The sequence below is a fragment of the Phodopus roborovskii genome, unplaced genomic scaffold (genome assembly GCF_943737965.1).
Source record: "Phodopus roborovskii unplaced genomic scaffold, PHOROB, whole genome shotgun sequence".
Taxonomy (NCBI): Eukaryota; Metazoa; Chordata; class Mammalia; order Rodentia; family Cricetidae; genus Phodopus; species Phodopus roborovskii.
Window position 1 is genome coordinate 8,185,839 of NW_026126549.1, and position 27,190 is coordinate 8,213,028.

Consider the following 27,190-nt stretch of genomic DNA (forward strand, 5'->3'; position numbering starts at 1 on the left):
GACATGCCCAGAGGTTTGTTTCCATGGTAATTTTTAAGACAGAATTCTTTATTGATTCTTTGGGAATTTCACATCATGTACCCCAATCCCACCCACCTCCTAGTCCCTCACCCCTGCAGCATGCCCCCCAAATTAATTTAAAACAAAACAAAGAAACAAAAAGCCTACTTCGATCCTCATCTTCCCAACATCTCTTCATTCATCCTAGTAGCATCGGGAACTTCAGTGTGTCACATAGTATATACCCTTTAGTCCAATCAGCCCCACGGGAAAAGTGTTCATTACAATGAGTCATTGGTCTGGTTCAAGGCCCTCTATCACACCATCATCACTGGACCATCACCAAAACTCCTCTTGGTTATCTTGTTGTTGCCCCAAATCACAAAGATCCTGCAGGTATCATTCCACAGAACCAGTCCCTTCACTAATTCCAGCAGGGTGATAGGAGGGATAGATGTGTGTCTGGGTGGTAGCTGAGCTGGTTGGGCTACTAGAATCACCTCCTCAGGCAAGGGGCAGAGCCACCTCTCCTTCCTTTTTAAAATTTCTGTCACTATTCTACTGCCAATTCAGCTAGGATCCATTAATAAAACTGATGAAATTAGAACCCTCACAATCCAATTGCCTCCCCAGCATCCATCTCTGAATATGCTACCCTGGTTATCAAGTTTACAGCATGTAAGTTTTGGGGAAACCCTTTCTATCCAAATTCCATGCCACCAGGCAATCAGAACTTTTCAGCTCCACTATAAATCTTCTTTTGTTTTTATTTATTTATTTATTTAGTGCGTGTGTGTGTGTGTGTGTGTGTGTGTGTGTGTGTGTGTGTGTGTTGAACACATGTAACATGTTGAACATTGTAACATGGTGAGTCTGTGAAATACAACTCTGTGGTCTCAGCTTGCTCCTTCTACCTTTCATGTGGGTTTTGGAGATTGAACTCGGTTGTCAGGCTTGCTCTGAGTTCATTTGCCTGCTGAGTCATTTATCTCACTGGCCCTCTGTTACAATCTTGCAGAATCAGCATCACAGAGACTTTAACTTTGCTGATAGGAAAGGACACATTCTAAAGAAACTATTGAAACAATGTTCCCCAAGGAACTGGAATTTTCCCAGGAATCTCATGCTGTGTGAAAGAAAAGGCTGAAGCCTAGTGCCAATTAGAGTCTCCTGGAAAAGGGATTTCACACAGTCAACAAGTTGTGGATAAGAATGGAGTTGAAACCATGGGTGGGTCAGTGATAGTCTGGACCACACCTTGGCCTATTGAGACCTGAACTTCATGCTAAGACCCTGAATGTGAACAGAGTGGAGGTGTCACAGGACCTCTTTATTTATTCCTCTTCCCTGTGTGGCAACATTGAATCACTGTCTATAGACTAAAGTTTCTGTCCCACCCAGTCCTGCAGCTGTTTAGTCTTATTATAATTACAAACTGTTTGTCTATGGCTCAGGCTTCTCATTGGCTAGCTCTCTCTTAATCATCAACCCATTTCTATTAATCTATGTATCTCTATGTGGTCTTGGCTTACCAGAGAATGTTTGGGCATTCTACCTTCCCAGTAGCTACATGGCATCTCTCTGACTCTGACTACCAATAAGAGAAACATATATTTATAGCATACAGAAGGACATCCCCCATCAACTATCTCTTTACATTTCACTATCATTGGTCTCTGTAGTTGGCCTGTTGAGGACGAGTGGCTGAATGGAGCTCCTTGGGGTTGTCAGGACCCAGGCTTTGACCCTAACAATTCCCTTAACAGTGTATGGGCTATGACTAAGGTGTTTTCATTTGGTAAATTTAGAAGTGGCGATTTTATTTGTAACTTTTTTTTTAAACTTCCACGTGTATGTTTGTCACCTATGTGCTGGTGCCCAGGGAGGCTTCAGAGCTAAAGCTGCAGGCAGTCCCCTGATGGGATTCCTGGGATACAAACTGTGGCCCTCTGCAAGAACAGCAAGCACTTTGAATTGCTGAACCTTCTCTCCAGCCTGAGAAGTGATCACCTCAAAAGAAAGAAAACCTCCACACCTTACTAATGACCAAAAATCTACAAAACTAAAAAATTATGCCCGGAAAACATCAATGAAAATGATAATAACTCATTATCAGACACTTCCTACTTGCTAGTATCTTACTTACTGCCCCAAAGTTTAATTTCAAGCTCAGCAATATTTGTTGCCTCTAGAGTTGTTAACTCAATGTCCAATTAAATGTGATTTAAGAAATAAGGAAAGCTTGACACTTCATAATTCCAAGGTGTCCTTGCCTCAGTCAGCCCTGTCTTTCTGAAGCCGCCCTCAGTGTCCAGGACACACTGCTTTCAGATCAGTAGTATCAGGTGTCAGAACAGTTTCTGTAAGGAAAACTGGTTCCTAGCGGCTCCTCTTACTAATTCTCGCTGTGAAAGAAACGTTCTCTGATGCCCCTCCTTGGGTTCCAGTGGCCTTGACTAAGTCTCACATTGCTGCAAGGTCAGCTGAGAGCACAATGGCCTGGAATTTTGTGCTGTTAACAGGGTGTTGTACTCTTGGGTAAGGAAGGAGAGAAAAGGGGTAAGTAGCCGACAGCATCACACACGGGTATTTTTCTATTCCCCCTTTAGAAAGAAAGCCGCCGCTTCCAGAGGGTCTGCAGGTTCCTGATTGTTAGATGACATGGTATAGAAATCTAGACTGTTGAATCCAAGAGCTCAGACTCAGAGTCCAGTTTTTCTGGTTGTTCTCTTTTCGTCCATGCCTTGTTTCCTTATTTGTAAAAAGAATGTTGGACTTCCTGTTTCATTGCATTCTGGCATGAATAAAAGGACAAGGTGCATCTAAAGTACAGCGTCAGGCCTGTTGTATGGAACTCACTGTGTAGACCAGGCTGGCCTTGAACTCAGAGATCCCCCTGCCTCTGCTTCCCAAGTGTTGGGATTAAAGGAAAGCACCACTAAGTCTGGATCCAATTAACATCTTCCTACCTTTTTTTTTTTTTTTTTTTGAGATTTTATTTATTTTTATTTCATCGAATGGCTGTTTTATCTGTGTGTATATCTGTGTATCATGTGTGTACAGTGTCCACAGAGGCCAGAATAGGGTGTCAGATCCCGAGGGAATGGAGTCACAAAAGGTTGTTAGCCCCTGTATGTGCCCTGGGAATTGAATCAGGCCCTCTGCAAGAGCCACAGGTGCTCTAACCACTTAACCAATCTCTCTAGCTCTTGCATATATTACAAGGACTTTCGTAGCTACATCAGCATATTTTAATATTACTATATTTAAATGACTAGCTTCCGCATGCAATAGTAAAAAGCCAATTATAATAGAGTAAAATTACGCAAATAACAGGATTAGGAAAGATGCTAAATCTTACCTTAAGGACAGTGATAGCCACAGTATGAGAGTGATGCTTGCATACATTGGCAAATTAATAGAAAAGATACGGAGTCCCGGAGCAGACCCAAAATGAGCTGATGATAGTGGCGACTCTTAAATTAGTAGAAAGAGATCTATTATCGCAAAAAGGACTGGTAATTTACTTGGTGAAAATATTTACTGGTTACTTACAACGTTATCTCTAGTCACACACCCAGTAAATCTCATGTGAGTTTACAGAAACAATAAAGCCACAAAAGTGTTAGAACAAACCTGAGAATACTTTTTGGATAATACCCACATGAGTCTTTCCTGAAAACAAAAAGAAGCTAGGGGAAAAAAAACAAAACTCTCAGGAGAGACAAAAGAAAGGAAGGAAGGAAGAGGAGAAAGAGAAGCATAGTATGGTAATATATTGTATCTGATCTAATAAAGCAACTGGAGATCAAAATGCAAAGCCAGCCATAGCCATAGAGGCCAGGCAGTGGTGGCCACACCTTTAATCCCAGGACTCTGCAGACAGAGGCAGATCCATCTCTGTGTGTTCAAGGCCACACTGAGCTTCACAAAATTGATCCAGTCTAAAAGAGAAACAGCTCACACAAAGGTGATCTCAACACCTGGGATCACACACCTTTAATCCCAGCGCTAGAGAGGTAGAGACAGGAGTGATGTGTCTGGGCGGGGAGAGGAATATTGCCGGAGGAGACGGCAATGGAGAGGACTGCAGGCTGAGGCTTGGTGGAGAGCAGTGCAGGATGCATGTTGCCTCTGAGGATTCGTGGAGACAGGGTCACCCAACTCAGCCTGAGGTAGAGGCAAGAGCCAGTGGCTGGCTGCTTTGCTTCTCTGATTTTTCAACTTGAACCCCAATATCTGTCACTGGGTTTTTATTATTTGTGTTACAACATAGACTGATAAAGTCTACTTCTGCAAATGAAAAATACCAAGAATGGGAAAAATATCACGAGAAAAGTTGTAATACATGCTTAGACACATATTTACAACTCATCACACACAGGCTAAGGCTAATGTAGCCAACATTTAAATAGATATCTGCTGCTACAAGTCAATAAGAAAATACCAAATAGAAGCCACCAGAGCCCAAGCAAAGGATATATACAGGTATTTCACAGAGAAGATAATGTCGAAGCCCTCAAAACACATGGAAATTTCAATCTCACTGTAAAACATTCTGATTAAGCCCTTAAGGTAAGTGGGGCATGATGGGCACTCAGGAGGCAGAGACAATCTCACTTCTGCTTAAGTTTGAAGCCACCCTGGACCTCATAGTAAATTCCAGGAAAGCTTGGGCTACACAGCTTGTCTCAAAAAAGAAAACAAAAATAACAAATGCCTATTTGCTACTTTTCGACTATTAATGTTATCAAAGATTCAAAGGTTTGAGGGCACCCTTTTGGAAAATTATGGGGAAATAGGTGGTACTATGCTGATGGGAATGCAAATTGATGCAACATTTGTGGACCACCTATATGAGTTGTGTGTGGATATTATAACCCAGAAGTCTTCTTTTGGGCTTCATCTTCTGAGTTACTTATCTATTTTATTTTTGTAACAGTAATGACCAAAACCACAGCTTCATGCATGCTAAGCCAATGCTCTACCACTGAGCTACATCCTCTGCCTTAGGTTTTTGTGTTGAGGTATAGTTTGTATAGCAAAAAATTCACAGTGTACAGCAAACAGCCCGATTGAGTGTATTTGTGCAAGTACACTTCAGTGTAACCTCAGAACATTTTCATGTCATAGTGCTATTCACAAATACAAATAAAATGCTGAGGGCTGGGGCATTGGCACAGTCAGTATAGTGTTTGCTGTGCAAGCATGGGGACCTGCATTTTCCCCATGTGGAAAGGCAAGAGTGATGGTGTTTATCTGTAATCCTAACACTGGGGAGGCCGAGATAGGCGATTCCTGGAATTCTCTGGCTAGATTGTCTTGCCTAATCAGGGACCTTCAAGTTCAGCGAGGGACAGTCTCAAAAGTTAAGGTAGAGACAGATAGAAGAGATCCAACGCCCAGCCTCTGACCTCCACACATATGTGGGCACACACACAAGCACATACTGTGTAACACACACACACACTACCACCACCACCACCACCATCACCACCACCACCATCACTGAAATATGTACAGTTGGATTTGTATCCTTACAATATAACTGTAAAAATCCTCTGGGAAGACAGTTTGTTGAAATGTCCTTGTTTTAAAACCTGTAGTTTGGCCAGACGGTGGTGGCACACACCTTTACTCCTAGTAAAGGAGGCAGAGGCAGGCAGATCTCTGTGAGTTTGAGGCCAGCCTGGTCTACAGAGTGAGTTCCAGGACTGGCTCCATAGCTACTTGGAAACCCTGTCTCAAACAAACAAAGAAACAAATAAAAACCCCTGTAGTTTGAATAAATAGCTGGGAGGAGCAGTCCTAAGTAGATTATGGGAACTATGGGGCTGGCAATATGCACTTTGGCAGGCAAACCTGATGATCTAAGATGGATTTCTGGAACCCATAATGCAAGGAGAGAACTGACTTTTTTCTCATGGTGATGTTCAGGCCTGAGCTGCAGCTGAGGGCCATTTCTGGGTCCCATGGCTCTACCACAGCCAGGATGTGTGCTGATGTCCATGGCCCTTGTCACCACCAAAGGCTATTTGGATGCCAGTGGTCTGGACTTCCACCTAGAGAACCAACTTCTGAAAGATTGTCAGCTGACTCCCACACCTGTGTGCGTGTGCATGCCTGCACACACATGCAAACACAAACACATAAAACACACAAATAATAAGATACATTTTTAATATAAAACTGTACAAATATTTTTTTTCTTCCTTTCTTTTCTACAGGGTCTCTTGTATCCCATGCTGGACTTGAACTCCCCATATAACCAAGGAAGACTTTGAAAGTCATCTTTCTGCCTCCACTTCCCAAATGCTGTAATTTCAGGCATGCAACACCATGTCCTGAGGATCAAACCCAGGGCTTTGTACATCTATACAAGCCCTCTAACAACTGAGCTAACCAAGCTAAATGCCCAGGAACCTACAGATTCCTGTTATTTGCTAATAAGCATCATTCACTCTGGAGCAAAATGACTCAGAACTCTCTGTGTTTGAAGAGACAGGAGAAGTGCTGAGTTAGGTAAAGGAGGTGGCTTTCCAAAACGATTCTCACTGACGACAGGAAGGATGGAGGTGTGAAGGAGTATGGATGGAGGCTCAAACAGGAGTACTTGGAAGGAGTGGCAAGAGCAACAAACTGATTTTGTGCTTTCACAAGTTGGCCTATTGGGGTTTAGTCAAGTGATTTTTATGATCCAAGTTACTAATTAATGGCTTCTTGCAATGATACTTACCTCAATGCACATTCAATGTGCTAATTGGTAATGGGGGTTGCCAAATACTGTGTGTGTGTGTGTGTGTGTGTGTTCAGTGTTCTTATCCAGGTATTAATGGTCAAAATCTAATAAGCTTTTCACTTAGCTTTCATAAGCAACACCAGGATCATTAGCTCTTTGCTTGCTCATTGGCTTAAGGACATCAAGTACTTTGCAGCTTTAAGATTTCCTCTTTGCTCTTTGAACTACTGTGAGGAAGGTGTAGCCAGTCATGTGTTGTAACTGTGCAGAGAAGGAAAGCCACAGAGGCTGCAGTGACAGCCAAGGTCAACACACTGGCTCCCATCTCCCAGCAAGAGTCATGGCATCAGTTTCCTCCACGCCCCATGGCAAGCCCCAAGCCATGGGAGATGCCATTCTGTATATATGTTTCTCATATTGGTTAATGAATAAAGTACTGTTGGCCAATAGGAAAGCAAGATAGGTGGGACTAGGAGACAAGGAGGAAAGAGGAATTAGGAAGTAGGTGTCAAGATGGAGAGTATGGAGAGAACAGAACCGCCAGCTGCCTCTCCCCCGGTAAGATAAGACCACGTGGAAATACATAGAAATGGGTTAATAATTAAGACAGAGCTAGCCGATAAGAAACTAGTACCTGGCCAACAGCATTATATCAAATACAGAGTCTCAGTGTGTTAATTGGGGCTGGCACAGCGGTGGGACAAGACCAGGGGCGGGAGGAAAAACCTTACTCCTTATACCATTCAGTCATAGATGGCCTAGTTCACCCAAAGCTGCACATGGGTTGGCCTAGCTCAGTAGTGTGGTACATCGTTCCTTTAATGACATGAAGATTTTTGTTATTGTTTTCACCTCCAGCTCTGGGTCTCAGTTCAGTCTCTCACCCACAATGAGTACCTTGATTTACTTTTTTTTTTTTTTTTTGCAGAGCCCTCTGTTAGGCAGATATGGCTTGGCAAGGTCTTATCTACAGGTAACCCTAGTGTTTGTGTCTTAGTTACTTTTGGGTTGCTGTGATAAAACACCATAATGAAGGCAATTTACAGAAGAAAGAGTTTATTTTGGATGATGGTTCCAGAGGGTTAGGGTTCATGAGGGCAGAGAAGGGGCATGGGAGCCGGAGCAGGAAACAGAGAGCTCACATCTTCAAGCCACAAGCACAAGGCAGAGAGAAATCAAACTGGAAATGGTATGAGCCCACTCCTGGTAACATACTTCCTTCAACAAGGGCACATGTCTCAAACCTCCCCAAACAGTGCTTGAATGTTCAAATGGGTGGTGGTGGTATTTCTCATTTAAACCAGCACAACTTACTAGCAGGAGACATAATAATTGTGCTCTTTGGGGTTTTGAAAGAATGGCCACTACCACCACCAACCAAGCTCAGGGTTTTGGCTTGGAGTTGCAGTGAGATGGTGTGAGGGTCCAAGGAAGCTGTTTCTAGAAATAGTAGCATGATGTCTCATGATGTCAGGAGGGTCCAGCTTCACCCCAAGGCCTTGGGGTTTGCAAAGGCAAAGTCAAGGGCTGAGGTAAACAACATTGTCTTGCCGTGGGAAAACTCCAGCATGAAGTTGTTGAACTGGAAGATAAGTCAGAGAGGAGAGCCAGGGGCAAAGGGGCTGCATGACTGTTCTTCTTGCAACTCAAGGGAGACAGTCCAACTTCTACCCATTCCTAAATAAGACTTCTCTGGACTGAGCACCGTAAATGGCTAAATCAAATGGATTATAGCCCATCTCCCCCAAATGCAAATGTGTGCAGAATTAATCCACAAAGCTGAGCTGAAGGCATCCTACCCGAGCTACTCTTTCTTCCCTGGAACAGCTTCAAGACTAAGGCTCCTATATGCCATTTCTCTGCTTTCCTAGTTTATGGCCCAACTTTCCCAATGTGTTAGATGGGTGGGACCCTGTTGAAGCACCATCCTTGCTACCAGTTTTCTCCATGCAAAAATCCCACCACTAATAAACAGCTTGCACACTCCGGTAGATCAGGGAGCTCTTCTTTCTCAACAGTGCACTTGCAAAGAAGTCTAAGCAGCTTCTCTTTTGTTTTAAAGCTGTTCCCTACAAGCAGCAATAGTTCTAAGAGCAGGGTTGTGCGTAGGATTAAATATGTTCTTTCCCTCTTCCCCCTCTCATGTTGTGAGTTAAATGTGCTACATAATGATAGTGCTAGTAACATAGATGTGTGTGTGTGTGTGTGTGTGTTGATTAGTTTTGGGGTTTGTTTTTTGTTTGTCAACTCGACACAAGTGTTATGCAATCTGGGAAGAAGGAAACTCAATTGAAAAATGACTGTAGGGAAATCTGTGGAGTATTTTCTTGGTTAATGATTGATGTGGGAGGGCCCAGCCCACTGGAGGTGGTTCCACCCTTGGGCAAGTGGTCCTGGAGGATATTAAGAAACAAGAGCCTGGAGAGCATAAGCACTGTTCTCCTGTGGTTCTGCTTCGGTTTTTGACCCCAGGTTTCTGCATTGGGTTCCTGTCCTAACATCTCACAGTGATGACTGTGACCTGAGAGTTGTAAGATGAGACAAACCCAGGTTGGTTTTAGTCAGTCCTTTATCACAGCAACAGAAAGCCTGCTAGTGAGACATTCAACAATCCTCAGAGTGACTCTTTTTTTTTTTTTTTTTTTGGTGGATATTATCTTTATTTTTAGAAAACACTAAGATTCAGCAAGGTTTATAGGTGACTGACTACATGTGTGAACACCCAAAATTCCAAAGTGGAAACCTAATCCACAATGTGATGGTGTTTCAAGGCCAGGCCTTTGAGAGACTACTGGGGAAGAAAGCTTTGCCCTCAAGAATAGAATTCATGCCCCGACTAAAGATGCTTCCAGGAACCTGTTTCCTCTTTTTCCATGTGAGGATGCAACAAGGAGGTGTCATTTCCAGACAACTGGTCCTCACCAGACACCAAATCTGTTAGTGCCTTGTACTGGCTGGTTTTGTGTCAACTTGACACAAGCTAGAGTCATCAGAGAGAAAGGAGCCTCAGTTGAAGAAATGCCTCCATGAGATCCAGCTGTAGGGCATTCTCTCAATTAGTGATTAATGGGGAGGGCCCAGCCCATTGTGGGTGGTGTCATCCCTGGGCTGATGGTCATGGGTTCTATAAGGCAGACTGAGCGAGCAAGGGGAAGCAAGTCAGTAAGGAGCTCCCTTCCATAGCCTCAACATCAGCTCCTGCCTCCAGGTTCCTGCCTTGTTTGAGTTCCTGCCCTGACTTCCTTTGGTGATGAACAGCAATGTGGAATCGTAAACTGAACACTGAATGCCCCACTCATATCTTACATTCCTCTCTGGAGCTGGGAATGAAGGCATGGGATCCCAAGTGCTGAGATCTCCTTTGTGGGATCAATTTCGTGGGCTCAGTGTGACCTTGAACTAACAGAGATCTGTCTGCCTTTGTCTCCTGAGTCCTGGGACTAAAGGTGTGTGCCATCACTGTCCAGCTTCTATATAAGCTAACTAGAGTGGCTGGTGGAATTAAAGGTGTGGTCACCATTGCCTGGCTCTATGGCTGTGGCTGGCTTTGCATTTTGATCTCCAGCTTTATTAAATCATGAACAATGTATCATCACATTGTACTTTTTGGGTTTTGTTGTTGTTTACTTTTTAAAGTTACTGTGGCAAAATGCGGCTGTGGAAAGATATTGTTTTAATCATTTTTAAGTGTACAGTTTCATGGCATTAGGTCCATTCACAATGTACACAACCAGGGCTTTACCAGAGCCTCCTAATCAGTCCAAACCAACATCCTACTTCTCCCTCTATGGCCCCAACTCTGTATTACCCTGTCTCTATGAATTTACCACAGATATGTAGAATCATACAATATTTTTCTTTTTAAATATAGTGTTCATTTATGTTTTATCACATGTCAGAATTTTACTATTTTTAAAGTCTGTATACTATTCCATTGTATAAAAGAATCCGGGCCTTGAATGACCTCATTAAGTCACCACACCTTCTAGGATGCCTTGTTAAGTTGGATAAACTATACTTTTAACAGCCCTGCTGTCCTGGAACTCACACTGTGGCCTAAGCTGGCCTCAAACTCTGAGATCTGCCTGCCTCTGCCTGGGATAAGTATACTGGGATAATGTGTACTTCTTTAGGTCATGGAGAGCTGTTTGTTCAGGCATACCTCAGATCCTTCCACAGCAGCTCCAGGTGAGTGGCACAGAGTACCCAGGATGACAATTAGCTGGCATGTGACAGAATATCTCAGAATGGTTGATGCGTGTATCTAAAGCTATTTTTTTGCACATAAACACAGACCCATGATATTTTGATGATCATTCCTTGCTAACTTCAACACTTACAATTACTTGGTACCTAATATTTAGCTCTTCATTTAGTAAAAAAAAAAAAAGGGGGGGGGTGGCTGGTCAGGCAGTGGTGGCATACACCTTTAATCCCAGCACTCAGGAGGCAGAGGAAGGTGGATCTAAGTTTGATGCCAACCTGGTCTATGCAACAAGTGTCAGGCCAGCCAGAACTACATAGTAAGATCCTGAATAAAAACAAACTCAAAAACCTGAATAAGCATGTATAGATTCTTTTCTGTGACTACCATTAAAAATCAATCATGATACAAATATACAAAAATATACATTCATTGTAAGATTGTGCTATGTCTTCTGCAATGATGACACTATGTATCACCTCATAAACATTTAGAGCTTTGCTTTTGCTTTCTGGCTTCCAGTTTTTCCCATCCTGGGAGAGGACAAAAGCCCTTTAGAGATCCATCAATCCAACCCTTTCATTTCATAGACAAAGGGGAATAGCTGCCCACTGGCACATTCATCCTAGGCGGCAGAGTCTGGCTTGTAAGTAGGTCTCCTGGCCCCCAATGGGCACTTTCTCATTATTTGACATGACTCACGGTTAGCCACATGCTCAGCCTGTACTTGTTTGGAGTGCTTCAGTCTCAAATGGGCTGAGGTTCTATGAGGGAAAGGTACAGGTCCCTGTGGGCCTCCCTAGCTTGGTATGTACATTAGGCGCTAGACGTGAAGATGGTAAAAACCCATACTCTGCACAAACACACACCACACACATCACACCCACACCCATGGTCAGACCACCCTAAATAAGAAACACTCCCTGAGTCAAACACTGTGTGAGGGACGTTTCTAAAGGCTCACATGAGAGGTTATTGATTTTAAGGCAAACAACTGGCAAATCACACCCACCCCAAGTTCTGTGAATAAAACTACCCTGGTTGCAGACTGACAAGGTCAGGGAACATTGCACAGAGTCCCTAGCTACCACGCTCCACGCTCTCAAAAGGATTGATAATTCGTGGCAAGAACTGGTTCCAAACTCCAGCTGAAACAAAACCACATGTGGCTGGATCGTTTTCAAAAGCCTGACCATTCTGATGTCTATGTCTGACCTCCTACTTGTGTGCATCCACACTGCACAAGTCCCAATCTGGCCATCCATGCTTCTGGCTGGCAGCACCAGGATGCTCTGTGGTAACATTCACGAGAGAAGTAGGAAAAAAGGTGGTCAGACCTCTCACAGCCAGAGGTGTGTTCTTCATGTCTTTTGAAGATTTTTTAATATGGGGGGGGGTGCACGCCATTAGTCCCAGCACTTGGGAGGCAGAGGCAGGAGGATCTCTGTGAGTCCGAGGCCAGCCTGGTCTACAGGCTGGAGCCAGGACAGGCTCCAAAGCAATACAGAGAAACACTGTCTCAAAAAAAAAAAAAAAAAAAAAAAAAAAAAAGAATATTCATGAACTATGCAAATTATGCACACCATTTTTTTAAAAAAAGTGCTAGAAACTGACCATCTTGAGTTTATCATCAGAAAGCACCACAATCCTAGGACGGCAGAAATGTACCTTTCTTGTGCTCCACAGGTTTCTTGAAAGCCGACTCACTCATATAGAAGCATTTCTTAGACGCTGCTTTCTCAAACGACGATGAATCATTTTGTTTACAAAACAGGAGGCAGCTGGGTGTATGTTTCATCTCAGGCAACAAACTGTGCACGCATCACATTCCGTGCCTCTTTCCATATAGCCTGTTGCCTTTCATACACAGACTCCTGGAAAATTCTCTCCACTTGTGTAGAAAAGCCTCGGCTTTCTTCTTCTAAGGCATTGATAGTCTGTAGCGCCAAGGGAGTCCTTTCCCGAGGGAGAGGGCTGTTCAGGGGCCGCATGGGTATGACGGAGTTGTACTTGTGCTGCCGGTTGACAGAATTCATCAGGGAGGTGTAGAACTGAAAGTTACACCAGGTGTCTCTTAGGAAGTTTTCAGTCAGTAACAAGATTGTCCATGCAGACCCATTTACAGCATCATCTAGATTCTGCAAATGCAGCCTGCCACACGGCATCTCGGCGAAAATCATCCCAGGCCTGATACCGAAGTCATTCTGTAGTAGATTCTGGACTCTGAGGGCCTCATCTATGTCGTCTTGTGCATGCAGTATCACAAATTTGAGGAAGACTTCTTCTTCGGCTTCCTCCTCAGGCAGCTCTCCCTTCGCCTCCGCTCCCCACTGCTCTTCCATCCGCTGCTCTGTTCTATTGCTATGCTCCACAAGACCATGCAAGGACAAATCCTTAGAGTTCTTGGCCTCCGACTCATGGCAGTCTTGATCTGCATCCTCACTGCGTCTTCTATGCCAAGAAAGAGGGCAGTTATCTAGTTTAGACTTCCCAGCACCCATGGCGGACTTACGGGGCAGAAGAGGGAGGTTTATTTGAGTCTCACATTTCTTCTCAATCTAAAAAGGAGGTAACAAAGCAGAATATTATATGCTTAATCAAAGCACTAAAAACCTAGCTCAAACTGAAAAAATAAAATGCACTGTGACATATGGGCCTAAGAAAGAAATGGCAGCCAATCAAGAAATCAAACTATCAGGCTTTTCTGAGTTACACTAGGGCTGCCAGAGACAAGAGAACCTTTTTGGTAGCAAACACAGATACAAATGATGCAAACATCCCAAAGATGACTGACAGTTGCTCTACAGAGTCAGCACCAAAAGATCTGAAAGGTCAGTGTTCAGGATTCAGGGCATTGCTATGGTGGGGGAAGAAATTAGGATAAAAGACATCTTTTTCCAGATAGTCTTCGGAATCTTAGAGGACATTCACCTGAGTAAAGTTAACGTCTCAGTTTGGATCAAAGTCTAGGGACTAAGATCTGCAGCTTTTTCCAGTAAGGCCAACCTAGGATGATATAATTTCCATTCATTCTTTTGGTGATCTGCAATTCTGGAATTAGAAGAATTAAACCAGCTGTGAAAGAAAAGTCATCCACATGAATGGAATTGAAATAACTTCAGAAGGTGTTGGCAATGTTAACTTCAAGGGGAATTCTTTTATCAAAAGATAATTTCGAATAGATGAATATTACTTTCATATTTTGAAATATAAGCTATGGGATATATTATTTATTATTTATGCTCAAAGACCAGATTAAAAAATAAACTAGACTTTTGAACCTATGCCTTTTTCCAGCTTGCACACATCCTTGGGTCTGTCTTTCTCTTTATTGGTTAACTTTCTCTGTTTATAGCACAGTCACATCCACAATGACCTAAATAATACAATGACAAAATTCCACATAATTCAGATTTAGAAGAAGTGGTGGTGGTAGGAAATCTGCAATCTCATTCTAATGTCTACACAGGCTAAAATCCCTTTCTGCTTCCTCTGGACAGCGAAGGCAGTAATGACCACTGCTTGTCACTTGTGGTATTTGTACTTTAAGTCTGGCTCCAAGGTGCTGGGTGACCAAGAGGTAGTCTAAAGTGCCGCTCTAAAATGTAGCCCACATACATTGAAAATAATAAAACCTAATTGATTTTCCATTCGTCTCTGGCTAGGAATCACTGCTGCCTTTTGTTACTGGTGAGGGTCTCATGAGGTCACTGCTCACCACGTATGTCTGTGTTTACTTCACATCTTATAAAAAGACAGCGATTCTCTTGGGCATATTCCCAGAGGAGACTTCATCCCACCATAGCAACACTTGCTCAACCATGTCCATGGCTGCTTTATTCTTAATAGCCAGAGTTCAGAAAGAACTGACATGTCACTCAGCAGATGAGTGGATTAAGAAAATGTGGTACATTAATACAATGGGACTCAGCCATTAAAAAAAAAAAATGCAGGAAAATGAACTAGAAAAAGTTATCCTGAGTAAGGTAACCCAGACCTAGAAGGCAGATATAATAAGTATTCACTTATATGGGAATATTAGACATTAAGTCAATGGTAACCAAGCTACAATCCATAGAATCACAGAAGTTAGGTATAGAGTAAGTGGGTGCAGATAGATATCCCCAGAAAAGGGAAATTAAGTATTTATGGATGGATGGATAGCAGGGGGACTGGAACAGGAGGATCAAGAGGGGAAGGAGAGGGTAGAGGGATTATGAGGGGGAGAACAAGGGACAGACACCTAAAATTAATGGCCATTTGAGAAACAATATGGAAATCTAATACAGCAGAAGCTGTTTTATATATATATATATATATATATATATATATATATATATATATATATGAATGAAGGGGAGCTAAATGAAATAACCAAATAATGATGAAGACAGCTCCAACTGACCATCTCATCACCAAATGAAGCTTCAAGTCCCAGGATTGGGTTGCATCTAATTGAATTTTTGGCCAAAGGGGTCTCATGGAAACCCCCAAAAGAGACCAGGCTATTGCCAAGACAAATGGATGGTAACTCACCATTGCTAAAGGCAACACCTATACAACTCACTGCACCTGGGCTACCAAAGGAGAAATGTAAACACCAAGCCAGACACTAATAGGTTGATCTTTAATGGTGTCCTGCCTGCAAGATAGGCTAGTGCAACAGTGGCACAAAGCTTGATTTGCCTTAAGGTTTATCCCATAAGACAGAACCCATACAAAACACTGCTTGGGTGACCATGAACCTGAGACCAGATAGCCCGGGGACCTAGGGCAAAACCAAATACTACTGTTCTATAAATAAATAAATAAATAAACAAATAAATAAATAAAGTATAACAATAAAATGACTCCTAATGACACTCAGCAATGCGAATAGATTAGATCAGTGGTTCTCAACTTTTGGTGACCACCAACAATAAAGTTATTTTCATTATACTTCATAACTATAGTTTTGCTATTATGAATCATCATGTAAATATATGGCCTGCAGATAGTCTTAGGTAACCCCTGTGATAGGGTCATTTGACCCCTCAAAGTGTGTGGGGTCCCATCCCACAGATTGAGAACCGATGGATTAGAGCCTTGTTCAGTCTCTATCAAAGAAGATTCCTTCTACAGCAAATGGGAACAAAAACAGAGACCTCACAACCAGACACCGTACAGAGAGTGAGAGACCTTAGAACACCGTCCTTAAATAGGATGTCTCTGCCAAATCCCTCCCTGCAGGACTCAGGGACTCTATGGAGAGAGGAGGCAGAAAGAGGACCTGGAAAGAGTGGAAGTGACAGAGAGGATGGAGGACAATGGAAAACAAGGCCCTCAAATCAATGACCAACACACATGTGAACTCAGACGGATCTGTAACATAGAATCTAGAGCTGAAAGAAGAGGGCACATGGCTGCATCCCTAACACGGAAGCTATCTCCGATTGATAGCAATGTGAGAATTAAAGTTTAGTTCCTCCAAGGGAGTCTCACTGGGGAAACACACTATTCTTAACGGTAGTCTGCATGCCGAGCAGTAATGGCCAACAGAAAACAAACTCAATGGCATCTTTATAGGTTCTTTGTCTCGTGTCATGTCAGATCTTATCCTTTTGTTTGTTTTTTTTTAAATTTCATGTCATTTAAATTTTTTTTTACTTGATTACACATATGCATACACACATGTGGAGAAATAGAGCAGAATGATGAATAGACATTTTTTGTGTTTAAGTGAGTCTGTTGAGGGAATAAAGACTAGAATAAAGACTAATGAGGACAAGAAGTATCCATGCAGAAACCTGGAAGGAGAGCCTTCTGGGTAGAGAGCAGCAGACATACAGGTCCTGAGGCTATTGAATGCCTTGCATCTGGGAAGTGATGGGAGGTGAGGGTACAGGTAGAACATGAACTGAGCCATCCCCTGGGCAAGAGCAGATAGCAAAAGAAGGCAGAGAGAAGGCAGTTTGATCTAACTGATTTCACAGGATCACTCAGTGCTTGCACTAGAACAGAATGAAGAGAGCAACTGCAGATGCAGGATCACTAGAGTCCGTTGTAGAAACTTCGCAGAAAATAATGGTGGCTTGAGACAAAGTGACTGCAAGGCAAGTGGCTGGATTGGTGACATGTTTTGCAAACAGGACTGAAAGGAATTGATGCCGGATACTTTGCCTTTGGGAAAGAGGTTAACCCTGGCAATACATATTTGTCATCTATCTTCATACATATTGTTTTTTAAAACCTAAAGGCCTTTTGCGATCATCAAAGATAAGAGTATAGATAGGAAAAGGAAGTGCCCCGGGGCTTAGCTCCTAGGCACTCCAACATTAAGAAGGTCAACCAAGGAGTCTGAGTGATGGGGAATAATGTGGATACTGCTGCCCCAGATGTCAAGGGAAGAGCCAGTTCAAGGGAGTGTATAACTGCTTTCAAGTGCTTGTGATCAGCCCAGGGGGATGAGCACGGAGAAACACAGAGCAGAGAGAAGTACCATGAGGTGAACATAGTCATGGCACAGGGGGAACGATGGAAAATACCACTTAGATAGAGTTCAAAAAGAAGCCGGAATAAACCAATATAGAAAGAAAGCCCATGTGTCTCATTTTTGAGACAGGGAGTTGGAGCTTAACTATTGCTAGCTGGCCAGCAAGTTCCAGAGATCTGAGTTTGCTGGGATAAAACTTTCTTCTTCTTCTTCTCCTCCTCCCTCCCCCTCTTTCTTCTTCACATGAGTTCTGAAAATCAAGCCCAGGTCCTCCTGCAAGCACTGTATTGACTGAGTTACCTTCCCAGCCCTAGAAAACCATTTGGAAAAGTTTTGTCACAAAGGAAAAAGGTAGAAAAATGAAGAAAGTCTGGTAGAGGGGAAGGATACCTAGAGAGGATCATTTACAAAGATGTCTATCAGTAGAAAAGAGCAAGTATTAAAAGAAAAATTTATTCATGCATGAAGTGACGGGCAGAGACAAGCAGAAGTAATAGTATAGACACAGGTGTGTGTGTGTGTGTGTGTGTGTGTGTGTGTGTGTGTGTGTGTGTGCGCGTGCGTGTGTATGATATGGGGGGGACTGGTGAACCTCTGAAGGTCTCTTATAGGAATGGAGGAGACCTTTCTGCAAATTGCCTCAGATCTCATTTTGAAATGTAACAGGTTGTGCCTGTTGGGGAGAAATACCATATCTGCATGTTATTATCCCTGTGCAGCCTCACAGCCAGTGAGCCCCAGGCTCACTCCTTTCCCTGAAGATGTCTGTGGTAGGAAGGAGAGCAGGTCACAGCTGCAGAGCTGCTCTTTCTGCAGAAATTTCCCAGAACACCTCAGGGGTGTTCCAGCTGCAAGCATCTAGTCCTGCTATTGACTAAACATGGAAGCATCGGTGTGCACATCCCCTTCTTGCAAAGCTTAGTCTCCAGATTCAGCTCTCTGTGATGGGCAATTTCAGATGTTGGCTCCCTAGGCCTTGGTAGCCAGGGGTTTGGCCAATGCCAGTCTATGAAGGTGTTTAACATTTAAGTCAGTAAATTTGGAGTGAATGGGATTAGCCTTCATAATGTAGCTGGGTCATACCCTATCAGTTGGATGTCCAGAGGATGGATTCTGCCTACAGAAGTCAATAAAGACTTGAGACGCAAGAGTTTATCAACTTACTGTTGTTGTTATTATTGTTGTTTTTCCAAACTTGAGACTGAACCCAGCACCTAAGACTTGCTAGGGGACCACTTTACCTCCGAGATTCATCCCCAGCCCCGGGAAGACACCCTCTCAATCCTCAGTCTGGTTTGCCTTACTTAGCCCTCTCTGTCCTGCAAGCCAATCTGTGAAATTCATCATTCTCCCGGCCTCCACTTACCTGGTATTAGTCCAGTTGCTCCAGAAGGAATCCTAATACAGTCTTCCTTGGAAGGCTGGAGATGTAGCTCAGCTGACGGAGTGCTCACCTGAGTTTCCTGTCATTAGGTTAAAAGTTAATGTTCATCTTTTTAAAACATTTTGACCACCTGGTTAGGTGCTCTTAAATAGTGAGTAAAATAATAATCAACAATAATCTGATAGAATACATATAAACATTAAACTTTGAGCATGTGTGCTTATCATAGGAAAAGATTATATATTTAAATAAGTACCTTTGAAATTTAACACATTTAAAATCCTAGTATGACTTGAGTTGGAGAACCTTTTTTACCTTTCATATCTGAATAGCACCATCTTGTGGCAGAAATGTGTAAATTGGCTTCTTGTCCAACTAACGTTTTGCTATAAATAAATAAATAAATAAATGCTTTATTGCTATTTACAGGTTTTGCTGGAAAGTTATTCTACACCCAAGACTTGCTGGGTTTGAAGGATGTGAAGCCAGGATGGACAGACAGACAGTTAGGAACCACTGCACTTTTGTTTTATGCAGGGTGCCAGGTGGTAGGAATGCACTCAGGAGGGCCACCTGCAGCAGGGAGCAAGGACCAGGAACACACGGTTCTCAGAGACATTCAGGAATCAGAGGCCCAGCTACTTCAGGATCATTTTGCACTAGAAATTTATAGGGTTAAAGTCCACACATGTGGGATGGGGGTGGGGAGGGGCCAGAGGTAAGAGATGGCTTAGTAATTAAGCACGCATACTGGACTTGTTGAGGAGTCGGGTTCTGTTGTGGAATACATAACTATGTAAAGGTGTGTTACATTTGTTTATGCTGTGGAATGTTACTTTAATTGTGTAAAGGTGTGCTGTACTTGTTTATGCTGCATTTACTTAATGATGTAAGGATGTGTTACATTTGTTTATGTGGTATTTGTTTAACTATGTAAAGATGTGTTGCATTTGTTTCACCTTGTCTGCCTAAGGTGCCTGATGGGTCTAATAAAGAGCTGACTGGCCAATAGGTAGGCAGAGAAAGGATAGGCAGGGCTGGCAGGCAGACAGAAAAATAGGAGAAATCTAGGCTCAAGAAGAAGAGAGGAGAGAAGAATGAAGAGAACGAGGGAGAAAGAGGAGATACCAAGGGCCAGCCAGGCAGCCAACAGCCAGCAGACACAGAGTAGGTCATACAAAAAGAAGGTAAAAAGTCTGAAGGCAAAAGGCAGATAAAGAGAAACAGGTTAATTTAAAAGAAGTAGCCAGAAACAAGTCTAAGATAGGCCAAGCATTCATAACTAATGATAAGTCTCTATGTCATGATTTGGGAGCTGGTTGGTAACCCAAAAGAAAATGTCTGGTATAGGGTTCAGATCCCAACATCCATGTTGGGTGCTCACAACTGCCTATAACTTCAGCTCCAACAGATCCAATACCCTCTTCTGGCTGCTATGGGCTCCTATACTCAAGTGCAAATATCCACACACAAAAAGTGTAGTCCAATGTGGACAGGCTACTTCTCAGACTGTCAGCAGAACATCCCAGTGGTACTGGTTTTTGGAGGCATGAAAGATGTAAAGTTGAGGGATCATAGAGTCCTGATCCAGAGTTTCAGACAGCAGCTGAGGGACAGGCAAATATGTGGCAGGATTAGAGTCCTTGCAAGAAGTGTTGAGACCTTTGTGTGAAACTGTAAAGATCAAATCTAGCATTCAATGGAGATCCCAGGATGTTGGTGATGGCAAAACTGTGAGCTGTCTGCCATGGAAATCTATGGGTATGGAGTAGAGGGGGCTCAAGAGCGAGGAGGCTGTGTGCTACAGGTGGCAAAGCTGGAGGAGTTAGGCTACCCAAGACTTTTAGAGCCTGGCCAACTAAATTGTGACAGTACGACCACCACCTCTATACTGGACACTGAGCTGTAGGACTTGGCGTTTACCCTCCTGGATTTTGGTTTGATTTTTATCTGGGTATTCTTTGCTGTGCTCAGTTTCTCTCTTTTGGAATAAGAATGCTAACTTTGAGAGGGCTGGAGAGATGGCTCAGGGGTTATGAGCATACTGTTATAGCTAGAAAAGTATGTTATAGCATACTATTCTTGATGGAGGACCTAGGTTCAGTTCCCAGCATGCAAGTCATGTGGCTCACAACATGTGGCCAGCTCCAGGGGCTCTGACATGTTTGGCCTCTAAGAGCACCTGTAGGCGTGAGCACACCCCTCCACACACACACACATACACAAGATTAAAGATAAAATAAATCTTAAAAAGGTTGACTTTATACCATTATGTGTTAGAAGTATGAAATTTGGTTTTAAAGTTTTATCTGAACTCACAATTAAGAGAATTTTGACTTTCAAAGTATAGGGACTGTTAACGACTCTGAAATCTTTTGATGTTGGACAATGGATGTTAAGCCATTGTTTGTTAACAGTTGTGAGCCTACAGAGACAAAGAGTGAAAGGTTATGGCTTAAAAACAATGTGTGTTCATGTGAAGTTGACAAGGTGAAATCACAAGGTTAATGTTGTCAACTAGGATCTGGAATAATTTAGAAGCCAAGCACCCCAGCATAGCCATCAGGAATTATCTAGTTTAGTCTGGCCATGCCTGTGAGGGATTATTCAACTGTGGTGGGAAGGCCTGTGTATTGTGAATAGCTGATTAGCTACATTCCCTGAATTGGGATGGGATGTGGGACTGCATAAAAAGGAGGAAGTAAACCCAGTATTCTCCACCACTTTCGTTTCCTGCTTGCTATTTCAAGTTCCTACCACTCTGATTTTCCAGTGCTGGGTCTTCTGGGGCTTGCTAGCCGGCCAAGCTGAATTGGCTAGTTCCAGTGTAAGAGACCCTGCCTCAAATGCTGAGGTGGGTAACCATCCTAAGGGACAACTCCATTAAGTTGATTTCTGGCTTTTACAAATATGTGTGTGTGTGTGTGTGTGTGTTGTGTATATATTGTGTGTATATGTGTATATATATTGCAAGATCACAAAAATAAACACCAGTGACAGGGACCATAGCATCTTTTGAAACAGCTGACCACTACTGTTCTTACTAGGTCAAGTCAATAATCTCTGGCCCATAATATGCTGTTAATATGTGTAAAATAGATGGGTGGATGGACTAATGGATACACTTACCAGTTTTTCCTCTTTCATCTGTTCTACCTCAGACACTCTGCTTCTCTGTTGATGATAGTGATCTACTATCTACTTACCAAGACAAAACCTTGGAAACCACCCCCACACACCCCTATTCTCCCCATAGCTTCTCCCAATCTTTAATTCCTGCAAATATGTCTCCTAAACTCTTTCAAAACTTTGCTGTCCTTTCCATGGTCTTGTGTCTATATGAGGTAAAGACTAGCGTTCCTCCTTAGATGTTTATAAATCCCATGATTCAGCTGGTCTCGTTGCCTCCACATCTCTTCCCTTTTGGGTTACTTTTAGAAAGATTTTTCTGCAATGGAAACTGATGCTGTTTTTAAATTGCTTAAAGATCTCCAGATAATAACCTGTACCTTTAAGGGGAAAACCATTTTATTTGAATAATATAGTAGCCCTCCAGGACCTCATCTCTTTTCTCCACACATCTGTCCCTATTTGGCTAGTTTTCAAAGATAGAGCATCCAACTATTGGCAACCCCTGATACCATCTGTTCTAGCTTCATTTCTGTTGCTGTGATAAAATATTACTCCACTTTGCCTCTCTATCAGCAAATCCTGACTCTTCAACCTCGAAATACCTCTGAAATCATTACACTTGCTGTACCTTATTTTTATTTTGGACAACATCTCCCTTTTAATATGTTTTCATTTCACCCTCTCCTAATATGTAGTTCATTCTTCAGCAGCTGCCAGATGGATCTTCCTAAATATACCAGGCAGACTGATCAGGATTCCCATCTGCAACCCTGGAATGGCCCATTGTATTTAGAATTCTTTTGGTTTTGAGACAGGGTTTCTCTGTGTGTCCCTGGTTGTCCTGGAACTCACAGAGATCTCCCTGTCTCTACCTCCTGAGTGTTGGGATTAAAGGGGCATGCCACCACTGCCCGGCTAAATCCAAACCTTTTAATTTGACAAATAATGTCCTAGATTGCTCCTTCTGCTCCATCCTCATCTCAAGCCTTTTTCCTTCAGTCCTTCAGTGTTTCTGCCTTTGGGTCCCCATGGGTCCCTTTTTACTCATCCAACTGGCTTAGTGTTTCCTATAGCAAGACCTATGAAGACATTTTTACTGTATGTTTGCAGTATGAGTAATGTGAGTGTATTTCCCTATTACAGCGATCTTGTACACTGGCTGTCCAATATTCTATTAGAGATTATGGTAACTAATGTTCACTGTCAACTTGACTGGCTTTGGGTTCACTTAGGAAACACATTTTTGGGTGTTTCCAGAGAGGCATAACTGAAGGGGGAAGAACCATCTGAATGGGTTAAGCAGCCCATGGGCCTGGGACTCTGAGTGAAAAAGAAGAAAGTTGGGACTGGAGAGACGGCTCAGAGGTTAAGCTACTCTTTCAGAGATTCTGAGTTTAATTCCCAGAAACCACATGGTGACTCAAACCATCTGGAATGAGATCTGGTGCCCTCTTCTGGTGTACAGGCATACATGCAAGCAGAACACTGTATACATAATAAATGAATAAGTAAATCTATTAATAATGCCTCTGTTTGGAACTGGAGAGATGGCTCAGAGGTTAAGAGCATGGATGCTCTTCTAGAGGACCCTGGTTCAATTCCCAGCACCTATATGGCGGCTCACAACTGACTGTAACTCCAGTTCCAGGGAATCTGACACCTTCATACCAATGCACATAAAACAAAGTTAAATGAATTATTTTTTAAAAAACGCCTGTATCAGAGTAAAACAAACAAACAAACAAACAACAACCAGAAACGGAAAATTGATTTTCATCCATTTTCATCTAGGTATCTGTATTTTTAACTTGGGAAATCCTGTGTTTTAGGCTTCCTCCCTACCCCCTGCCGAATTATTGCCTATTCTTTTTGGCACATTTCAAAGTTCTAGGATTAGTGGTACCATATCCAGCTCTTTTCTTTAATTTTCTATATTTAGAAGACAAAATGAAAACCTGTATAAAAAAATAAATATCCAAACAAAAAAGATGATTTGTTTTAAGAAAAAGAATTAATTTCAAGGCAAGATAGTGTCTGAACGCTACTCAAAAGGAAGGTGGCTGTACAGTTCTAACATTAGTTGAATCTACAGGTGCTTTATGGATACCAGTTTCACAGGATATAGCAGCCTCTGCTTACTTAGGGTTGCTTTTCTTCAGTTTCAGGGGTTTAGCAACAATCCAAAAGTATTAAATGGGAAAAATCCAGAAATGTGTAATTATTATTTTTAATTTCTTGCTATTCTGAGCAGTGTCCCACCTGGACCTGAGTCATCCTTCTCTCTGGCATATGCACACTGTATATGCTCCTTGCCTGGCAGTCATTATCTAGAATATTCACACTGTATATGCTCCTTGCCTGGCAGTCACTATGTAGATTATCAGATAACTGTCAGAGAGTAGTACAGGGTGTGTATCCAGGTAACCCTTATTTGGGCAATTTTGTTACAGTATACTGTTACCATGGTTCTATTTTATCAGTTACTAATTTCTTACTCTGCCTAAATGATAAATTAAGCCAATCCTGTAGGTATATGTGTGAAGAAACCCTTAGTTTTCTATGGTTTTCAGGAACCCACTGGATTGACGGGACTACTAAGAGGAGCACATCTATGACAATGGCTACCGCCTGGTCAGGAAAGATGAGAATTGAGAACTGTGCACAGACACCAGATTTCACAAGACTGTCCCTGATGTCACCCAGAGCCATCAAGGGGGAAGGGAGGGGGAGAGAAAGAATGGGAGAAGAAGGAAAGGAGGCCCAGAGGCAAGCCTTTCAAAGAGGCTATTTAATAAAGGGAGCCAAGGTATGGTATGGGGACATTTGGCCTGGAGGGGGCCTTATTCAAAGGTGGGATTCAATATTGCACGTTTGTTAAACTGATGACTTAAAGAAACCCACCAAACGAGAAGCACATGAGATGTGATTGTGCAATAGAAATGTTCCACAAAGTAGCACTGACTTTGCCTCAAATATAACTCAAGATTCTATACGTGTTCATCCATTTCCTGATATAAATGATATACAATGGAGTTAACTTCAATTCTGTCCATCACACTACTAAAACGTTAGGTAAGGATCATATTTTAAAATAATTTTTAAAAGTTTACTGTCCTTAGAAGGCCAGGGCAGTCTAAGAGACCTCTGATAGTGGAACCAGGATGTATCCCTGGTGCACAAAAGGACGCAGGGAGCACCTTCCCCGTGGAGGGATACTCCCTTAACCTAGAGGCAGGAGGGAGGGCCTAGTCCCTACTCCATATGACTTGACAGATTTAGATGACCCCTCCTGGAAGGCATCACCCTACATGTGAAGTGGGGGTGGGGAGGTGGGAGGGGAGGGTCGTCAGGAGGCATGGGAGGGTGGAAGAGAGGGAGTGAGGAAGAGAAGGAGGGAGGGAGAGGGAGCTGGGATCGATATGTAAAATAAGAAAAGTTTTTTTTTTTTTTTTTAAATCTTTAAAAAAAAGTTTACTGTCCTAGAAAACTTGAGTGGTCCTAACTAACGCAATACTGAAACAGCTCACAGCTGCCAGCCCAAATGACTTCCATTCAAATTAGCTCTGGAAAAGCCGGGGTGGGTGGGTGGAGAACCACCCACAAAACTTTCCACATGGCTGGCTGAAGCTGCAAAAGAGCTCTTAAAAGTCACTTAAGATGCTGGGTCATTGGTTCCGGGTGTCTTTCAAAATTATGTTCCCAGCACTCCAAAGGGATAGGATTGGAATTTGATGCCAGCCTGGACTACAGAGGGATGGAGGCTAGCTTCGACTACATGTCTTAAAAAATTTTTCCTAGTCAAGATGAAACATATGACTAGCAAACAAATGCGCGGGTTTTCCCTTCAGAAAGAGGCAGTCCGAGGAGGGAGGCACCGGGCCTGCCCCGCAGACAATGCGGACCGACAACCGGCTGCATGCTACTCCCCAACCAGCCCGCTCCCTGTCGCCGGCAACTTGCCTGGGAAGCAGCGCTGAGCGGCCACGAGGCTCCGAGGCTCTTCCACTGAGCAAGCCCTCATCGGACAGGTGACTTGTCGCAGAGCTCTGAAAGTTAGAATGTGACTGCCAGAGATCTTGTCGTGAAGCCACTGCAACTCGGCACGCCACGCCCACTGAGCCTGCAGCGTAAAAGACCTGGGCTGGCCATGGAGCACTCAGGGTGGTGGAGGTCGTGCTCTGCCCGGGCGGACTGAGCCACCAGCGAATGCAGGGTGGGGTGCACTATCCCCAGGAGGAAGCAGATGGCCAAGGGCGGAGGAGGGGAAATGCCTTGGGGAACTACCACCCAGGCAAAAGCCGGCTTGGCTCCCTGGTTTCTGTTTTCTTCCTTTTAAATTAAGTCCCAAATTCCAGGCTAGGAGAAACCCGGAAAAGAATTCGGCTTCTGTCTGTTCCTTGCAGTCCAAATAAGGCCCAAGACCAACAACAACAAAACCAACTAAACTAAATCAAGTAAAACTACAAACCTTCCAGAGTCCTTGAACAGGTTCCAGTGCTGGTTGGTCATACCTCAAAAGTTCAGTTAGATTTTCTCTCCTCGCCCTTTTAATTCTGACATCCTGGTGATTTTGAGACAGGATCTCACGATAGCTCTGCCTGTCCTGGAATTTAAGAATAATACAACGGACATGACTGCTCCAATGTGGTGGAGGAGAAAGTTTATTGTAGACAAAAGGAGCATAGTAAGAGGCAGAGACACCTGGGAGAGTCCAGAGTGGGCTGTGAGGAGAGGGGGAGGAGAAGGGACGGGGGGGGGGGAGGGGGGAGAAAGGGGACCCAGGTGCACCACCAGCCAACACAGCAAAAGGTAAAAGAAAGGGGAGTAACCAAAACATTTGGACTATATAGGGAAGAGCCTCCTGGATGTTTCGTGAACGATATGTTAAATAGGTACCTCGGCCATTTGTCTCAGGGTTTGAGACTTAACATAGACCAAACTGGCCTCCAATTCAGAGATCCAGGCTCTGTCTCTCGAGTGCCAGGATTAGAGTGTGTGTCACCTTGCCAGGCAAATTCTGACAATTTTCATTTGCTGCCGAGGAACAGAACTTAACCAAATCCAGGGAGCCCATGAATAGCAAATTGGGCTTGGGAGTCTGGGTATGTTCTCAGAGGCACACAAAGCTCCAAGTTACTCTCTTCTCCAAGCAGCCACCCGGCTCTACCATTGACCTTGGGAGCTAATAGACAGTCACTACTCAAATTGCCGCCATGCAATGGCTGATCTCATGTTCAGCCCTGTCTGCTTAATGCTCCA

At 43.2% G+C, this 27,190-nt stretch overlaps 1 protein-coding gene across 1 annotated transcript in view; it reads right to left on the reverse strand.

Moving 5' to 3' along the window:
* Positions 1-12,691: 12,691 nt before the first annotated feature.
* LOC127234214 (TIR domain-containing adapter molecule 2) overlaps positions 12,692-27,190 on the reverse strand; it is a 28,883-nt gene continuing 14,384 nt past the window's right edge. The window contains exons 4-5 of the mRNA XM_051201052.1: positions 16,766-16,791; positions 12,692-13,368 (exon numbers count right to left, since the gene is read on the reverse strand). Of these exons, the coding sequence (XP_051057009.1) occupies positions 12,743-13,368; positions 16,766-16,791 (652 nt within the window). The 3' untranslated portion in view covers positions 12,692-12,742. The remainder of the gene's footprint in view (positions 13,369-16,765; positions 16,792-27,190) is intronic.